This window comes from Dryas octopetala, chromosome 9, assembly GCF_963921425.1.
Source record: "Dryas octopetala chromosome 9, drDryOcto1.1, whole genome shotgun sequence".
Classification (NCBI taxonomy): Eukaryota; Viridiplantae; Streptophyta; class Magnoliopsida; order Rosales; family Rosaceae; genus Dryas; species Dryas octopetala.
This window is the reverse complement of record NC_141374.1, coordinates 10,295,343-10,315,159: the sequence shown is the minus strand read 5'-3', so window position 1 is coordinate 10,315,159 and position 19,817 is coordinate 10,295,343. Positions and strand designations below refer to the sequence as shown.

At 37.1% G+C, this 19,817-nt stretch overlaps 3 protein-coding genes, 1 long non-coding RNA gene and 1 pseudogene across 5 annotated transcripts; 2 read left to right on the top strand and 3 right to left on the bottom strand.

The window, feature by feature from the left end:
- Positions 1 to 659: 659 nt before the first annotated feature.
- On the top strand, positions 660 to 3,699 carry CCS (copper chaperone for SOD1). The gene is made up of 6 exons (XM_086257059.1): positions 660 to 952; positions 1,115 to 1,141; positions 1,455 to 1,527; positions 1,630 to 1,764; positions 2,295 to 2,515; positions 3,265 to 3,699. The coding sequence occupies exons 1-6, from the start codon at positions 704 to 706 to the stop codon at positions 3,526 to 3,528; spliced, it is 969 nt and encodes a 322-aa protein (XP_086113185.1). The 5' UTR covers positions 660 to 703; the 3' UTR covers positions 3,529 to 3,699.
- A 206-nt stretch (positions 3,700 to 3,905) lies between these two features.
- On the bottom strand, positions 3,906 to 6,458 carry NUDX14 (nudix hydrolase homolog 14). Its single transcript, XM_086257060.1, has 7 exons — positions 6,144 to 6,458; positions 5,902 to 6,007; positions 5,725 to 5,802; positions 5,533 to 5,625; positions 5,311 to 5,403; positions 4,692 to 4,790; positions 3,906 to 4,336 (listed from the first exon to the last, which is right to left on the bottom strand). The coding sequence occupies exons 1-7, from the start codon at positions 6,365 to 6,367 to the stop codon at positions 4,100 to 4,102; spliced, it is 930 nt and encodes a 309-aa protein (XP_086113186.1). The 5' UTR covers positions 6,368 to 6,458; the 3' UTR covers positions 3,906 to 4,099.
- Positions 6,459 to 8,440: 1,982 nt separating this feature from the next.
- LOC147273914 (geraniol 8-hydroxylase-like) lies at positions 8,441 to 10,091 on the top strand (annotated as a pseudogene).
- LOC147273913 (uncharacterized) lies at positions 9,182 to 11,185 on the bottom strand. Of its 2 annotated transcripts, XR_015124189.1 has the most exons (4): positions 10,955 to 11,185; positions 10,697 to 10,818; positions 10,236 to 10,576; positions 9,182 to 9,312 (listed from the first exon to the last, which is right to left on the bottom strand). It is a non-coding gene; the product is annotated as an uncharacterized LOC147273913 (long non-coding RNA). The 2 variants fall into 2 exon arrangements; XR_015124188.1 differs by having other exon boundaries at positions 10,697 to 11,185.
- Positions 11,186 to 11,665: 480 nt separating this feature from the next.
- Positions 11,666 to 14,507, bottom strand: LOC147273912 (uncharacterized). The gene is made up of 4 exons (XM_086256768.1): positions 13,331 to 14,507; positions 13,077 to 13,207; positions 12,875 to 12,950; positions 11,666 to 12,786 (listed from the first exon to the last, which is right to left on the bottom strand). The coding sequence occupies exons 1-4, from the start codon at positions 14,490 to 14,492 to the stop codon at positions 11,666 to 11,668; spliced, it is 2,490 nt and encodes an 829-aa protein (XP_086112894.1). The 5' UTR covers positions 14,493 to 14,507.
- Between the last annotated feature and the right edge of the window lie 5,310 nt (positions 14,508 to 19,817).

The following is a 19,817-nucleotide window of genomic DNA, read 5'->3' as shown; positions in this document are numbered from 1 at the left end:
TACCAAACTGGCCCTAAGTCACTAACATGTTGACCCCTTTGTTTTGGGTCTTTCCATTTGACATTTTTGCCCTTGAAGATTTTATATTGTTTTGGAAATTGGCTAATGTAATCTAATTGTATTTGTAAGTATAAAATTACAATGTTGCCCTTACTTTAGTTTAGGGTATAAAAATGTGATGTAGGATATATAAATGGAATACAGAGTATATAAATGAGATTTAGAATTTAGAATTAGAGTTCTGAAGCTTATGGCTTAGGGTTTAGGTTTCGGCTCAAAATCCAGGAGCTAAATCCTAAGCATTTTTACTGCGTAGCAGTCAAACACAAATCTAATTATTTTTTATTGATTTATCATATTTGTTTTATTGTAGTATTATGTGATGTAATATTTGTGAATTATAATACCATTTATTATATTATTATGTTTAATTTTTTAATTAATACCTAATCTAAAATACTATTAAATTTTAATATCTAAACTTACAAATTATTGAAATTTGGTATTTAAAATCAAGTAACCTTAAAAATTATTCAAAAGAATAAAAGAGAATTGAGTGTCCCAATCATCCCAAGAATTTCTTGCATTTCTCCGTTTTAATTAACAAAAAAAAAGATATTGAAATGAAATGGACAGAGATACAAAGCTACCAACCCAAAGCGAATGCAATTATGCAATAGTAGTTTCTAGAATAAAGGCTAAAATGGCATTTTGGAGGTCAGTGGCCACGACGACTGCCATAGCAGCCTCTGCATTACCTGCGGCCTTGGCCCTTTCCTCTTCTTCTTCCTCCCCTCAATCTCTTCGATTCCCAAAACCCCAAAACCTCTCCTTTCTCCCCTCCACTCTATCTCTGAACCCAATTCGTTCGTGCCTCGTTACAAGCTTCACCCACTCACCCTCAGCTCTCCACATGGACGCACCCACATCAGAACAGAAGCCCTCCTATCAGGTTCACTGGAATTTTTACAACCTTCGTTTTGTTCTTAACATTTAATTGTTTTTTTCAATTTTTATTTAATGGGTTGCACTCTGATTCTTGAATTGACTTTATTTTCTTTCATGGGTATCGTTCTATGCTGAATCTAGAAAATTTCTTGTTTTTGAACTGCAGAGTGATGCTGTCTTGCCGGAGCTACTGGTAAGTTTCCTTCAAAATTTTTATTTTCTTATGATTTAATTATATTGATTTAGTATTTATTTCACTGGTTTTGTTTCTCTCTGTATGAGATATACTTGATCACTTAATTGAGATATGGGTTTTATTCAGCTGGAGTAAATTTGGAGTATTTAGTAGGATAAAGTTACATATGTAAACAGTTGTTAATGACAAAAATTAACGGATTATGCTGATTTATCTGAAACTTTTTTATGAAGTAAATAAATTTTTCTGAAAATTTGAACTGAAACGGCTTTGCTGAAAAATTAAATTTTGGTTTTTGATTTGGTAACAGACAGAGTATATGGTGGACATGAAGTGTGAAGGTTGTGTTAACGCTGTCAAGAATAAGTTACAAACTGTTGATGGTGAGCGATTTGAGCTTGTGGGTCACAAACAGAAATATTTACTCTGTTTTTTTCTTCTTATATTTGGCAAGATTTTTTATTATTCTATTGGTGTTCCTCTAGGTGTTAAAGGTGTGGAGGTGGACCTCAGCAATCAAGTTGTTAGGATTCGGGGTTCAACGCCACTGAAAACCATGACTGAAGCTTTGGAGCAGACAGGTCGAAAAGCCAGATTAATTGGGCAGGGGATTCCAGAAGGTCAAATTTTTTTTTTTCTTTTTTATAGAGACAAAGTTGGTTTTTTTCCCTCAATTTGTTGTTGTTTTTTAGTCCATTAAGGTATGCTTGGTGGACAAAATACTATGGTGCAGATTGATTAAAGATTCTTATTCGAGCAAGTATTTTCTTTTGTGGCCAATTATTCAAGCTAGTATAAGTGATTCTGAAATGTGAACAAAAAGGGCTGCAATTTGAGTATGGTTGGTGGATAAAATACTAGATGATACCCTTTTTAGAATCTTGAGTTAAACAATCTAAATGACCTGATTTGCCAACAGTCAATTTATACCTAGATTTCAAAACCTTCTTCCTTGTTACATGCAAAGAACTGTAATTTACGTTAGCCTAGCATTTAACATTTAAATAATCTAAACATCCTGTTTTTACTGTGGAAGTATTCCTTTAGTTACTTTCATATCAAAGTCACATTTCAGTTCTTTGATCGATATTATTAAGTATTTATGAAAATTTACATTGCTGATGTAATTCTTATTTTCTCTTGTCGACAGATTTCTTGGTTTCTGCGGCTGTTGCTGAATTTAAAGGTCCAAAGATCTTTGGTGTGGTTCGTTTAGCTCAGGTGAATATGGAGTTGGCTAGGATTGAAGCCAGCTTTAGTGGGCTGTCACCTGGAAAACATGGTTGGTCTATCAATGAATTTGGTGATCTAACAAAAGGTGCTGCAAGCACTGGAAAAGTGTTTAATCCATCAATGGAAGAAGCAAATGAGGTTTGATTTGACATATAAATTCTCTGAATTTTATGTTCGTTTAGATTTTCCATAAATACCTAGTAACTAAATTAGAATAATTTAAATCTAAGTCTCATGTCAATGAGGTAGATATAGATATAAATTAGAATAATTCTTGGCGGTAAACATTTATATCAATGGTCTATAGTTTATTCTCTTTAAGGCTCAAATAGTAGCATGCAAGTATTTAAGGATGATATGATGGTCAATGTCATTGTATTGCTGTTTATTTCTGAGGAAATTTGCATGTCTGTATGTTTCTGAAGACTTTTTTGAAGATTTATGGAGTCATGTACTGTTGGCAATTTGGCATATAATTACTAATTTTGTATATCGTTGGAGGCTGGCAATGTCATTTTGGCTACTCTGCATAGTAGCATATCTTGGATGCATGGGGAGATACATTAGCTTCCCGTCTCCTTTGGTGATTACAAATTTAATACTTGATTCATGTAAGCATCATAGTAACTGCTGTCTGCTTGCTGTTATGAATAAGCATGCATGGCATCTGTGCAAACTTTTTAGTGTGATCTCCATTGTGGACCTTCCACTTATCCCATTCAATTTTATGTCAATTTCTTAAGACTAATCTACTGTTAGAATTTTGGCTATCCTTAATGATCTCTAATTTTTGGTTTTATGTAATTTCTGGTTATTTAGTTGTGCTGGTTTGCCTTCATAATGACTTAAATTGGCGTTCTCTAAGTGGTATGCTGGATTATTTTCAGCCACTTGGCGACCTGGGAACATTGGATGCTGATGAGAATGGTAATGCATTCTTCTCTGGTGTCAAACCGAAGCTGAGAGTTGCAGATCTTATTGGGCGGTCGATAGCAGTATGTGGAACTGCTGATAGATCAGATTCTGGTATCACAGCTGCTGTAATTGCTAGAAGTGCTGGAGTCGGTGAGAACTACAAAAAACTTTGCACTTGTGATGGAACCACCATATGGGAATCAAGTAACAACGACTTTGTCACAAGCAAGGTCTGATATATCAGGCAAACCATTTGGAGTCATAGTGTAGTTGAATTATTGGGAACCTTGTACAACCGTAAGAGTCATTTTTTATTTATTGTTTTTGTATTTCATACAACCTTTGTCAACTGTAGACAACAAGACATTATTTCATCTAATAAAGGAAATGGTTCAGACCAAGTTGTATCATCTTGTCAAATATACTTAAGTTGAAAAGTTTAAATGCTGATCTCAACGTCCTATTCACTGTGATGAGAGGGCAACAAAGTGTGGAAGAAGAAAAGGAGAAAATAACAGAAAGAGAACTCTATCTGTTGCTATCAGGCTGCAGGAAACAAAAACCATCCAATATGTAAATAACTATAGTAACATCAACCATCATAGCTTGTCAATGACCGGCAAGAAAAGAACTGTACAGCTCCATTAATATCTTGTGGGGAATTGAACATAACAGAACTAAAATAAACTTTACACAGCAGAGAGAAGAAAATCTGGTCAGGATCTAGTACCAACCGAGCCCTTAGTTGGCAAACATCAAGACCCACCCAAAAACATGTAGGGTATGGTGGCTACTAAAATTAGCAGCTCAGGTTTTTAAGGGAGGCAAGTGACCTTCTCTCTTGGCCATTTCATACAGTGCAATGGCTGATAAAACCTTTGCATCGGCTGTCATGCACCAGAGCTTTTCATAGGGAACCACACGAACCTTAATCAGCTCCCCATGTTCACGAAGACCTGTTTCTTTTCCTTGCAGCTGCTCAATAATCTCTTTATCCACCTGCCCTCTGTACAAAAAGAGGCTGATTTCTTCATCGCACCCTCCCTAACCATGCAAAAACGAGAAAAGAGTGACCTTTTACAGACATGTGGAACAAAAAAGAAACAAGACTAAAATGTTTGAATAATATCTGAGTTCAAAATAAAATGACCAAAAAATTGATGAAGACACCAAACCAATCGAATTCTAACCTGATTCAAAGGAATATTACTTAACCACTCAAAAAACCATTACATTTGTTGTTTACATAAAATAGTGATATTTAACTTGTTTCAAATGATCTTAAAACTCAAAACCAATGCTTTTTAACTTTAGAAATGCAATGTGATTTCCTATCCAAAAAGTTTTATGGATGTTCTTTAACCATTTTTCTTATTAGACAACAGAAACACCAACTTACTGGAGAAGGAAAAATTCTGCATCCAGTAGATTGATCGAGGAAGGCTGTGAGGTCTACCATGTCTTCTTGTTTTAGGCATATACCAGTCTCCTCTTCAACCTGCAAAAATGTCAATGATAAAATTGTGCATCTTCAGTTTGGGTACAATTGTAGAAATTGCAATATGTCACAGTTAGTAGATTATAGTTGAATATAACAGAAGCTGAAACATGAGAAAATAAAATTTCATAAACTTCTACAAGAAACACATTCAGAGGAATGGATAAAAAAGACGAGTACAAGGTAAAAGAACAAGAGACCAAGCAAGATTAAAATGGGAAGACACTGCATATAATATAAAAAATGGAATACTATAATTCATGCAACTGTCGCCCCATACATTTGCAACAAAGCAAGGATGATGATGGTGATTTAGAGGACAGATATGGCTACCAAACACCATATTATGTCACAATAATCTTCTTGATAAACCAAAACCGTAACTTTTGGTTTACAAGTAAGCTAAATCAATTTTCAGGTGTTTATATGCCCTTGATAAGAAAGAATCAGATAAATATACATGGACACATAGATGCACATCACATTATACTCGTGCAAAGAGAGAGAGAGAGAGAGAGACCTCACGAATTGCAGTGCCGAGAAAATCACCCTTGTCATCATTCAACATTCCAGCAGGCAATTCCAATATGATCCTTCCAACAGGGATTCTAACCTTTGACATGCAAAAGTTTTTTTACCAGGGTTTGAGTACATCAGAAAACATGTAAGATGAATGGATTTTCAGATAAAGTAAAGCATCATGATTCATAACAGATATGTAAACACCAAGGGAAAGACCTACCTGTTCAGTAAGAACAGCATAAGTCATGCCCTCTGAGACCAAAAGTACAAGCACGGCTACAGCTGGTCCTCTTGCAAACACAATACCTGGAACCTAAGTATGTTTTAGACTTTTAGTTCATAAGAAATCAATAATTATGGGCACCAATGAAGCACACGAAAAGAGCAGTACATGGGCATATCATTCAGATACCTTTTTCCCTGTTTCTTTATCGAACACATGCGCTTCGAATTTCAGAAAGCCAATGCGCTTTCCAAACATATCCACTCCCTGTTACCCAAATTTCATACTGGAAATTAGCAACGACTAAAGGGCCGTCGGTTCTGCAATGTATCGATTCTTTGTCAAATGATGAAGGGATTGAATTACCTGAATTAGAACTCGTCTAAGAGACATAGCACCGCCGTGTAAAATCCCAGTTTCACTCTCCATGTTCTTCAGCCATTGCTTAAACAAAGACGAATCGATAGCACTCCTGCAACAACATGGCATAGACTATACAGAATTTGATTTAACATTTCTATTACTGCATAATTAGCATTACAAAATTGGGTTTTGATTGTAACCCAATTATATTTATTAAAAATAATGAAAAGGAAAGCGTGACTCGCCTGAACTCGGGGTAGGAGACATTAGGGGCAGCGACAATCTGGACGGGTTCGGCGAGTTGACTCGGAAGAGTGATGGAGTGAGTTAGAGGTGGCGAGTCAGACGACATTTTGAAGCAGAAGGATTGAATTTGGAGGTGAGTGGGAGTGGGAGTGGACGAAAGGCGGAGTCTTTTGGAAAGTGTTCTCAGACTCAGAGGCATAGAAACTTGAAGAAGCCGCGTCATCTTCTACAAACTCGAGCTCTCTTTTTTTTTTTGGTCTGAAACTCGAGCTCTCTCTGCAGTCTGCACACGTGCAGTGTTCTTTAATTCGGCAATTTCTTAAACTCCATGTCGTTTCCTAAAAGGCTAAAACCCAAATTATGTTGAAATAAGCAATGCTCACTTTTTTGTTATTTGTCCATGTGGCATGAGTAATCTACATTGCTCACATTGTCACTTGCCACATAAGTAAAAGTGTGTCCCACAACAGTTACATAAGCATACAACGATTTTTTTTTTTTTAAATAAATTACTCTAAAGTTCAGTTTTTGAAAAAAATTTTAACTAAAAATTCAACCAAATAAAAAATTAAATAAAAGGTCAGTCTATCCGTGTATGTGAGCAGAGGGGAAAAAAGTGCAACATAGCGCTCGGTAACTTGCCGAAAGCTCAGCGCAAATGCATCTTTTTAGGTTACAGATGCAGTTTTTTAGATTGTAGATGACATATTTTAGGTTGTAAATGCAGTTGTCGATGTAAGGGAATAAGTCGCAAATGCAGGTTGCATCTGCAATCGTCGAGCGCTCGGTAGGAATTGCCTAATGTTGAGTAGACAGACTGGCCTTCTACTTAATATTTTGACCAACTGGACCCTGGCTTATATTTCTTTTTCATTTTGGACTTCTACTTAAAAGGACCCCTTTTTTTTTTTTTTTTTCATAATTCTTTGCCAACCACAACTACTTAGTGCTTGGTAAAAAATAAAAAAAAATGCAAACTTGCTTTTTTTTTTTTTTTTTTTTTTTTTCACAATTCTCCATTCCCATATTTGGTAAGTACAGAAATGAAAAATTGTTTCCTTGCCCATAGAAATCTGATGCACCCAAAATGAGGAAAATGAATCCTTCATTCCAGCTTAGATTTTGTTTTCTCTCCCCTTGGAAAAATATTTATTGCATTTTTATTAGACAAATATGCCCCTTCTAATATTAGAAAATATACATTATAATACCTTCTCTTATTACATACCTTCATTCAATATATATATATATATAATATATGAGGGTATAATTGAAAAATTGAACACTTTCTATTTCCTATTCCTGCACAAACCAAACATGGAAAAATGAAATAAAAAGAAAATTTCTAGTTTACTTTCCTAGCATTACCAAACACAAAAATGAGAGTCTTACATAATTACATTCCATTCCCCTTGGAAAATGCATAAGAATTTCGCGAACCAAACGAGCCCTCAAAGTACTTTCGAAAACACAATTTATCAAATACTAAACACTAAACTACGCGCTTTGCTTCATAGTTGATTATACTCCACATCTAATTGTTATCACAACAATACCAAATTGGTCCTAATTGACATCAAACATGGTTAAACTAATAGAGAGCTGAGATTGCAAAACGAATTAAACAAACGTTACAATTAAGATTTTAGAGTTTTGAAGGCAATGGTGTAAAATGAGAAATGACCCAAACTACAAGGGTGTAAGCATAATGAACCTTAATTTATGTGTAGCAACTATAATTTGTAGGAAAAATGAGCAAAATAAAATAAAAGAGCAGGTAAAGATTAAGGTGGTTCGACAATATTCTCTACGTTCATGGTAGAATAAAATAACTCTAAACTTCACTTCCCAAAGCCCATAATTTACACCCTGCACTATCCCTCTTTGATTGGATAATGTAAGCAGCAGTACATACTTGCTAAGTATTCCAATTGAAGTAAATGGTGGTAAGACTTCAACACAAAACCTTTGTTTCTCATTGGACAATGGTGGTGGCTGTCAAGCTTTACTTAGCTGATCACTCTTGTTGATAATGGGCGGCATAAGAATTTCATTGTTACTTCAAACAGTGCAATTAAATTTAGCCACATATCAAAAACAGCATGAGATGAGAATTCATGCAGTTGCCTCTTTTGATCTCCCAAAATTGGAGTCAAGTATTCGGCTGGTCAATGGTTGGAGACTAAGTTGAGCTCTTCCTTGTGGGTATATAAGGAGATATCTTGGTCTCATTTTGGTATCAACTAATCATCATCAATCAATTCAAAGAATGTGTTAGGGACTAGGGAGTGAGACGTTTTCAAGTTTCAACTTCCCTTATGTTCCCTGAGAAAAGAGCAAGAGACAGCAAGAGAGAAAAGAAGAGAGATGGACATCTTAAGCAGTTTCCTTTACCTTATCCTCACCTGCATATTGATCCAAGCCCTCATCTATTCAATTACAGGAGGCAGAAAGAGCTCCAGAAAGCTTCCACCAGGACCAAAACCATTACCAGTCATTGGGAACCTGCTCCAACTTGGTGACAAACCCCACAAATCCCTTGCCAAGCTTGCCCAAACACATGGCCCTTTAATGAGCTTAAAACTAGGACAAGTAAACTCCATAGTTGTTTCTTCAGCAACCATGGCAAAAAAAAAGTCCTCCAAACCCATGATCAATCTTTGTCTAATCAAACCATCCCGGATGCAATTCGAGCCCATGATCACCACACTGTGGGATTACCATGGATCCCAATTTCAACATTGTGGAGAAACCTTAGGAAAATATGCAGCACTCAACTATTCGCCAATCAGATGCTTGATGCCAACCAAGATCTCAGGCGCAAGAAAGTGGAAGAACTCTTCGAAGAAGTCCATGAAAGCAGCCCGACTGGCGAATCAGTGGACATTGGGACGGCAGCTTTTACAGCAACACTCAATTTGTTGTCTAACACAATTTTTTCTATGGACTTGGCCAACCCAAGTTCTGAAATGGCTAAGGAGTTCAAGGAGATAGTGTGTAATATTACGTTGGAGGCTGGGAAACCAAATTTGGGGGACTATTTTCCTGTGCTCAGGAAGATTGATCTCCAAGGCAGAAGGCGGCAAATGACGAAGTACTGCAGTAAGATATTGGATCTGCTTGACAACATAGTTAACCAAAGGTTGCTGCTAAGAAAATTGCCTGGTGCTGCAACAAAAATAGATCTGTTAGATACCTTTCTCAGCATCACTGAGGAAAACAGCGAGGCGATCAACAAAAATCAAATCTATCATCTGTTACTGGTAAATTCTACGATCTTGTTGAAATTCTTTGCCATTTTTTAATTGGTTTGAGTTTTAAATGGTTGTGTTTGGTGATAGGTTCTATTTATTGCTGGGTCAGACACAACTTCATCCACTTCCAATGGGCAATGGCAGAGATATTGTGCAACCCTGAGGTTCTGTCAAAAGCCCAATTAGAGCTAGACGAAGTAATAGGCAAAGGCAATCCAGTTGAGGAATCAGACATTGCTAGACTACCTTACTTGTAATCCATAGTCAAAGAAACCTTTCGGTTGCACCCTGCAGTTCCAATTGTTACTTCCCCGGAAAGCCAAGGCAGATGTGGAAATTGAAGGCTTCACAGTTCCAAAGGGTGCACAAGTGCTTGTTAACACATGGGCTATTGGCAGGGACCCCAACCTGTGGGATGACCCAAATTCATTTAAGCCAGAGAGGTTCTTGGGGTCAGAAATTGATGTTAGAGGCCGGAATTTTGAGCTTATACCATTTGGTGCCGGACGGAGAATATGTCCCGGATTGCCATTGGCAATAAGAATGTTGCACTTAATGTTGGGTTCCCTTATCCATTCCTTTGAATGGAAGCTTGAAGATGGGGTTACACCAGAGAATATGGACATGGATGACAAGTTTGGCATCACCTTAGACATGGCTCATCCCTTGCGAGCTATCCCTACCCCTGTTTAAATGCTTATGATTTGCGTAAGTATTTTTTTTGCACAAGTGGGAATGTTTTTGGCAGGATAAAAAAGAATTAGATAAACGGCCAAAGAAAAATGAATCAGATAGATATACATGTACATCATACTATATTCAAGCAAAGAGACAGACCTCAAGAATTGCAGTGCCAAGAAAATCCCCTTTCCATCATCCAACATTCCGACCCGCAAATATGATCCTTCTGGCATGGATTCTAACCTTTGACATGCACAAATATTTTACGGGGTTTGAGGGCATGGGAAGTACAACAATGCTGGCATTTTCATTATGTAATACTTCATTTGGGAAACATATAAGATGAATGGATTTTCAGATTAAATAAAACATCATAACAGATATTGTAAACACCAATAAATAAAGACCAACTTATTCAGTAAGAACAACATAAGTTTTGACCTCTGAGTCCAAAAGGATAAGCACAGCTACAGCTGGTCCTCTTTCAAACACAATACCTGGAACCCAAGTATGCTATTGTTGATAAGGAAGTAAGAAAAAGAAATCAAGAATTATGGGAACCAATGAAGCACAAACAAAGAGAAGCACATGGGCATATCAGCACATCATTCACATACCTTTTGCCCTGAATTAGAATTCGTCTAAGAGACATGGCACCTTCGTGTAAAATCCCAGTTTCACTTTCCATGTTCTTCAGTCACTGCTTAAGCAAATACGAATCGATAGCACTCCTGCAAGTCTGCAACAACATGGCATAGACTATACAGCATTTGATTTAACATTTCTATTACTTCATAGTTAGCATTGTAATTGGGTTTTGATTATAAACCAAATTATTTTTATTAAAAATAAATCAAAAGGAAAGCGTGGCTCGCCTGAACTCGGAGTAGGAGATGTTGGGGGCAGCGACAATCTGGACGAGTTCGGCGAGTTGACTCGGGAAAGTAATGGAGTGAGTTAAGGGTGGCGAGTCAGACGACATTTTGCAGCAGAGGGATTGAATTTGTAGGTGAGTGGGAGTGGGAGTAGAAGAAAGGCGGAGTCTTTTGGAAAGTTTGGTCACTGGTCAGACACAGAGGCATGGAAGCTTGAAGAAGGCGCGTCATCTTCCACAGCCGCGAGCTCTCTGCACACGTGCAGTATTCTTTTCTTTATTGCCGCAATCCTAAACGCCATGTCGTTTTCTAAACCCAAATTCTATGAAATTATGAGGACTGCTATATCCAAGGAATAAAATTTCGAGCTTCGAGGAAATTTCGATGGAAATTTCGATGGAAATTTCGACGGAAATTTCGAAGATTTTTAAATTTCGACAAAAATTCGACGGAAACGATGGAAATTATTATCAAAATACGGAAATTTTGAATGAAACTTCACAATATGTTTATTTAACATATTATCTACTACATTGATAAAAAACATTGAAAAAAACCAAATTATATGGTAGGTTCCATGTGATATGTGATGAATATAATGCGCGCTGGAGGCAAATACTGTTAAAAAAATGCTTCACTAATTAATAATTACTTCAATAACACCTCAATTTTATTTTTACTATAATATTGCCACATGAATTACAAAAGTAATCAATACCACATAGAGTTTCTAGGAGGTTCAAAATTTCCGCTGTCTTCAGTATCATCATGTCCAGAGTAGGTGTACTGTGAAGAATAATCATCCCAAGATACTTCTCCAGCATAATTTTGCATGTAATTGCCAACATGCCAACCATATGGATCAGGAACCTGTTGTGGTTGAATTTGCCCATAAGCATACTCATTTGAAGAGGTTGTCTCTTGTTGTGCCAATGAGTTACTATCAGACTCAACCAAGTAAGGCAGATGTGGTGGGTAGAATATTGGAGGGTTTTGTCCATAATTGTAATTGTCACTTCCTACCCCCATAGAGCCAAAAGTGGTGGATAATGAATCCTCTTCTTCTTGTGCCAAACTCTCATGACCTCTTTGTCTGCGACTATAGTCTTTTCCTATGGCACCAATTCCTGGTCCGGCACGCCTACTCCCATGATCCTCATCTTGTGTTGCATGTGTATAGTGTGCTTCGACAGAAAATGGGCTCATATACTCTTGAGAATGTCCAGTGACATCTTCATTTCCACCACCACCACCACCACTACCTCTACCACCACCACTACCTCTACCTCCACTGTTGGTAGGAGTGCCCGATCTTGTGCTAGAGTTGCCTGATCGAGAAGGATTAGTGGGAACTGGCTCAGTACGATGTGTTGACCTTGGTTGCATAAGGTCATTCAAACTTGTAGTAGGGCTCACCTCCTCATTTAGAACTCTGTCCACATTGATACCTTCCTGACGTGCTTGAGCTGCAATATCAGGGTCTGGATTGCCTGCATCATCATCTAAATGGAGGGGCCTAATCCACTGATAAAGCTGGTTTTCCTCCACATCATCATCCCCTATAGCAGCATCATATATATCCAGCGGATCATATTCATCAACGCGATCCTCCTCTGCTTTCTTATCTCGAAGTGCAAGCCTCATATTATAGTAGCAATATACCATTTTTTCTAACCTACTATATGAGAGCCTGTTTCGTTGTTTGGTGTGTATGAGTGCGAAAGTGCTCCAGTTTCTTTCGCAAGCTGATGATGACGCCGTTTGTGATAAAACTTTGATGGCTAACTTCCTCACAGTAGGCGCATCACTCCCATACATGATCCACCATTCACCTGAAATGAAAAATTTGTTTGTGTAAGTGTAATTATAAAAATAAATAATTAAGTTAATCTAACTAATACAAGTAAGATGTATACTCACTAGGAGACATTCGTGATCTAGCGGCCTTTGCAGCTCGCTCTCCGAACATTTTTCGGGCATCTTTAAAATAAGTTAACTAGATACAAATACAATACAAATTATACAATATCAATCAAATATATAATTTAAGACAATCAAATTCTATAAAGTATTAATATTTTTCGTAAGGATTCTTATGGGCCTTATGGCAAATTATTTTTACCTCATTTCCAAATTGGCCAACTTGTGGTGAATCGGGATCCAATTTGGAGAATACGTTGTGCACAGCCCGAATAAGTTCACCATCATCTCCAACGCCAGGTCTATATTGATAGCGAGGATTCAAATAATAGGCTGCAATCATGCATCAAGTAAATATAGAAATATATAATTAGTAATTTAGTTCATTAATTGAAAGCTAGCTAAATCAATTAAAAAAAATGCGGAACCAAAATAACAAATAAATTATTGGGTTACCTGCTGCGTGCAAATCGTGTTGTAACGTTTTAAACCATCGATCATTGATGATTTTTATTACCCACCGTGCACCCTGTTTTTTTTCTAGTTCTTCCTTCACGACACGCATTAACTCATAAATGGATCCCATTGTAGGATACACTTCTGTGTCCACAATACGTAAAACTACGTAGAGAGGTTCAAACAGACCGCACACCTTATGCACCTGTTGCCAAAAAGAGTGATCAAGAACTATATTTTCAACGGTGATGCCTGCATCTGAACGCCGGAAATTGCTACGACCCCAATCATCACTGGTGAACAATTGCTTCAGCCCCATCATCTTACCATACAAACTATCCAATGCAATATAGTTTGTAGCAAATCGGGTGGCACCAGGACGAACAATATCTCCCTTCGTGATCTCTCGCATCTTTGCCAACAACCAGTTATGGTTGTAAATATAATTCGTGATCATTCTGGCTTTTTTAATCACATTAGCAACCTGCTCTTTCTTCCCCATCTCTTCAAACATTAGATCAATGCAATGTGCTGCACACGACGTCCAATACACATTGTATTTGTTCATTAACTTCTTACCTGCTTTGACAAATGCGGAACCATTGTCGGTCACAACTTGAACAACATTCTCCTCTCCAACCTCCGTGATTACATCCTTCAGTAGCCCATAAATATATTTATGATCCTTTATGCAATCTGAAGAATCAACGGACTTAAGGAATACCGACTTCCCTCTTGAGTAGGCCATGAAGTTAATGATAGACAGTTTGGTTGGACCTGTCCAACCATCGCACATGATTGTGCAACCATAAGTTGCCCAATCAGTCTTCAATTTGTTAACATGCTCTTGCATTTCTTGAAACTCCTGGTCCAAAAATTCGGTGCGTATCTGATAGGGTGTTGGAGGTTCCACTCCTACTCCTGCCTGTTGACATCCTATCACCAAATTTTTGAAATGATGAGATGCTGCTTTTGAAGGAGGAACATTTTCATATATGAAGAACTTGCTGATCAAGCGTTGCATCCCATCTTTGATTGACCCTCCGGAAAAGAGATTTTTAACACTCTTTTGGCGTGCTTGAGCTGCCTTGTACAAGCTTGGTGCCACTGGAGGTGTTGGTCGTGAATCTCGTGATTCCCTCATGCTTGATGCTCTTTGCATCTGTGCACCACTACTAGACCCAGAACCTTGTCCCCTATTTGGGACTTTATGTAAGTGTTCTCTCTCTCATTCTGCTGCTCTAGAGGCTCGTAGTGCAGATCGAAATTCTCTTCGCTCTTGAGGCCCCATATCATCATTATGATCTTCATCATCATCATCTTCATCATCACTCAGCTCAATCTGACTTTGTCCTCGAAGCTCTTCTCTGAGCTCTTCCATCCTTTGTATTTTTTTGCTTTTTTGGTGTTGTTTGGGTTGCATCCCTGCAATGATGAATTGTCTCACTTCTGGTGGGACACTATTGCATCGTTGCACATTGTGTCCAGGATCCAAACCACTAAGGTGGTATTTTAATCGTGTCACTCCAGCACCCTTCATTACAAGGCCACAATATTTGCATACTGAACCTTGTCTGCTACCTGGTAATGGATCGGCATGATCCCAAGCTGGATCACGTGATCTCCCTCCACTGGCCATTGAATCCTAAATTCCTAATAACAAAGAGACATACACAGTAACACAATAACAATAACAATTAAATTCCATGTTAATATCATATCAGTATATCACCAAGAAATTAATATCATATCAGTTATTAACTTATTACTAATTAGTAATTTCATATCATATTCATATTACCAATTGGCAATTCCATATTTCCATATTACTAATTTGTAATTTCATATCAATATTTATATATCATACAAATTACACAAATCATACAAATCAAAATCAACCTAAAATTATACAATCAATTTCAAAATTATACGATTAAAGATTCAAAATTAACCCAAAATCATATAATTATACAAATCAAAATCAACCCAAAATTATACAATTAATTCCAAATCTATATAAATCAACCCAAGATCAATATAATTTATCTTATATAAATCAATCCAAGATCAATATAATTTACATATAAACCCAAAACATGATATTGATCAATTGATGTTAGATAATATTTAAAAGTGGGTAAATCAGTAAATGATATACTTAGATATACTCAGATCAATTTAGATATACATCATATATCAGATCAATTTAGATATACATCATATATACTCTCAGATATAATTATATAAATCATATAATCATAAATCATATAGATCAATTATTCAATTTAATGTAGTAATGTCTAATTGTCTATTACTCAAATAGACAAATACTGAAATACTCACACACTTCAACACTTGCAATTCACAACTTCACACAAAGCTATCAAAGACAGAGACTTCACACAAGCCCACAAACTGATTTCAGAAATTTCAGGGGGGCTAAGCTTCGAGAAACGCCGGGGCTTCGAGGTGGCCGGAGGCTTCGAGGGGGCCGGATAAGTCGAGAACGGCGCTGCAAGCCGAGAGCCCGAGACGACGCCGCTGCAACCCGAGAGCCCGAGACGACGCCGCTGCAACCAGAGAGCCCGAGACGACGCCGCTGCAACCCGAGACGACGGAGGAGAGAGGCGAGAGAGAGAGAAGAGAGAGAGGCGAGAGAGAGAGCCGAGAAGACGGAGGATGCAGCAGATCTGGTTTGAGATCGAAGGTGTGCGCCGACACTGTGCAGGTGAGAATGTGAGATTGTGAATTTGTGATTTCACTGATTTGTGAGAATGTGAGGCAGTGAGGGACTTAGGGTTAGGCTGGGTATTTGAGCGAGGGTTAGACTGGGTATTTGAGATTTTGAGCTCGGGTTACTGTCTTCATGTCTTGTCTGTCTGTTACAGTGTTAGGCTGGGAATTTGAGCGAAATTTCGTCGAAATTTAGCGAAATTTCGCTCAAATTCAAAAAAATTGCTGTTGGGGCATTCGAAAATTTCGAGCGAAATTTCGGCGAAATTTCGAATATTTCGCCGAAATTTTTCGAAATTTAGTCGAATCCGTGTTAAAATTTCGGAACCCCTAAAAAACGAAATTTTCGGCGAAATTTCGCCGAAAACTTCGAAATTTAAACCCTTGGCTATATCCACACATTTTTTCTTCACTTTACACACCCTCACTTTTAATTTGTGAAATGACAATTATAACCTAATACAAAAAGACAATAAAGGACACAATAAAAAATAAAAATTACTAGCAACCCACTTCCATCTCAGCCTCAACCTCAACCTCATGCCACTCTGACGTGGTTCTCGTCCTTGGCAATGGTTCTACTCTCTCTCTCTCTCTCTCACACTCTTTCCCTCATTCTTCCTCCTTCTCTTTTTTTTCTCTTGTTCTCTCACGTTGCACCTTCGCCGGCCTCTAGATCAGAAGTTGCAAACCATCTCTGGCACCTCTATCAGTGCCAACACGTCGACGCCTCTGTCCACGGCTCTCGTCGATCTCTACCTCTACAAGATTGTGCCGCTTCCTTCGAGAGCTCGATGCCATTCACTGCAATTGTTCTCGGTGGTGGGTGTGGAGAAAGGAGAAAGATAAAGAAGAAGAAAGAGAGAAAAGGAAAGAGGTGGTCGTTGGGTGCACTCGATCTGGCGATGGTCGTTGTCCATTGATTTGGAGGCCGGCAAGGTTGTCGGCCTTTGCAACATGTCAGAGCGAGAGGGATAGAGAAGAGGAGAAAGAGAAAGAGAAAGAGAAAGAGGAGAGAGAGGGCAGCGAGTTGGACTGCCGGCAACAGTGGTGGCAAGGGGTGGGCGGGGAGGGTTGGGGCTGGGTTTTGGTTTTTTTTTTTTGTGTTTAATTAATGAGGGTATTGTTCAGAAATTTGGGGGTGTGTGTGGAGAAATTAAATAAATAAATATAAATAAAATGGGTGTGTAATGAAACGAAGTGGGGTGTGCATATAGCAGCATTCGAAATTATGGGTGCAACTAGGGGCGGGTTTGACAGGTTGAAATGCAAACCAACCCTAACCCTTAACCCGTATTTTACAATTCAGACTCCAGTTTGGATTTGAAATTAGTCGGGTTGAGAACAAGATTTGAGTCTAAAGCATACAAATAGATTTTTCATTTTTGAACACACATATCATGTTGGATTTTCCAGATATGCATACAAAAGGGACTGACCTTGTGAAGCCATCTCAACACACACGACAAAAGAATAGCTGCAGCAAAAGTGTTTGTAGGTAAACCTTGATCAGCCCAAGTCTTCCTCTCTCTCTGTATCTCTCTATGCACTCCTAATATGGGGTAGGAATAATTGTGCTTAATTGGTACATGAGAGAGGGGACCTAAGCCTTATATTTATAGGTGAAAACCTCTAGATTCCTTGCCCATAAAGGAATTCTCGATGCTATCCTAATCACCTCCTGATTTTCATGACCTTATAGTATAGGTATTCCATATAGAATAAAACTTCAACTTCACCAAAACATATCCGGCTGTCTAAATTGATTTCTATCTTGTATTCTTAGTTAATTAGGTGTTTAAATAGGATGCAAACTCAATTAGGTCCTTACATTCTCCCACTTGAGTGCCACACCTATTTAAACAAACCCTTCTTCACAACCAAAAATCAATTTCCTTATGTGCACAATTAAGAAAACAATTTAGACAATACCTATTTCAAACTCAGCATTGATCACCACATACTTATAGAGCTACAGACATGATTTCCAATAAAACATGGTATCATCCACCTATAACCACCATAAGTAATGACAACCACACAGAGTACCAACAAGCCATGAACAAAATCATGACATGTGAGCTAAAATGTGAAGTATTTCACTTGTCATACAAATGGTCCTCCTTATGATCACAATGTGATCTATCCTTAATGCTTAATGAAAAGCCCTTATGTCGACAAGGACATCTTTATTATGTTGCATGATAAACTGAAAATTTTAAAAAACTTGAAATTTAATCCATTAATAAGCTTGAAAGAAAATATAACACTCCTTAACTTTAATGCGTATCCATGAATCACCAACAAATAACTTAATCAAAAATAGAAAATTAAAAGCTAAATAGCTCCCACTGAATTAGGGCATCTTTAAAACTGGATAATACCCCATGTTGGTGACATGCTCCTGGAAAACTGAATTAGCTAGGGACAACTTTATTCGATGGGTACTATATCCCAAGAATTCCTTATAGATAGGTACAAGAAAAACAAAGTACCAAAACAAATAAGAATCCTAGCTCAATGGAAGAAGCATAATTCATAGTAGAAGAGTTCATGACTGAATATATAAGCACACCAAAATAATGTAATCGATCATAGAAAACTTTGTGCATTAAAAAACCAGGAACGCATGATATTTTATGTTTAGTACTATGAGAAAATCAACTCAAGTTCCCACAAATCGGCCCTACCTTTATGGTTCTTTTATGAACCCCTTTAATGTTTCTTTAAGAAGCCTTTAGGTTTAATCAAAATAAGCAACTTAATAGTCATGATAACACCTTATATATGACAGAACATCAATATATGTAAATATTCTAAAAAAGCTGAACTCCTACATTTTTGTCCAAAACCTTCTTTATGCATCAAAATGAAGCCCTTACATCTTTATTATAAAGACATAAAACAATAAGATTCAACTTAAATAATACAATGATTTTCAAGATATTCCTAAATTTCTATCAGTCATGTATATGTGAAAAGATCACAAGATCACAAGTCTCCCCGTAGGTGCATAAAACAAAACTTTGCTCTTTATTCCTTATCAATTAAATTTACTACATTCATTAGTGGTATAAATCTTCCCCCGAATGTAGAGAAGTTTAATTGTTCACACAAAATTGTAGAAATTTATATATTTGTTTAAACTGTTGTAAACCAAATACATTCATTAGTGTTAAGAAATTAGGAACTGTAGACAGAATACAAAGAAAATTAAAAACCGTCTTTCTTGAAACTATAATTTATTCGGTCAAGTAATTAACACCAATCAATCAATAAAAGCTTTACAACTCATCAAAGCCAAAATCTGTAAATTAATGAAATAGCCACTTCTATATAGCCGACAGAAAACCTACAAAGCTCTAATTTTCTGTTCTAGTGTACAAATTTAATATATACACTAACTAAATAAATGCATCAAATCAAATTCAAATCCTCAATCATCAAAAATTGCATTATATCTTTAAATATATATATATAAATAGCACATATGCATGACTTTAAGTATAAATACATATATATGAGGCAGCAAGATCAACCAAAGGAATAGATATGCTCTATATATATTTATCAACAAGAAAAGGACATGAGTGCATACAATGGTCTGATTTCGTTATGCATGCAGTACGTTTAATTGGTAACCATGCAAATCTATATATTCAAACCCAAGGGATACATATGCCGATACAATCATGGGTTAAATGCTATTGCCATGCGGAAAAGCGAGTAAAATAGATTGATATAGATACGCATC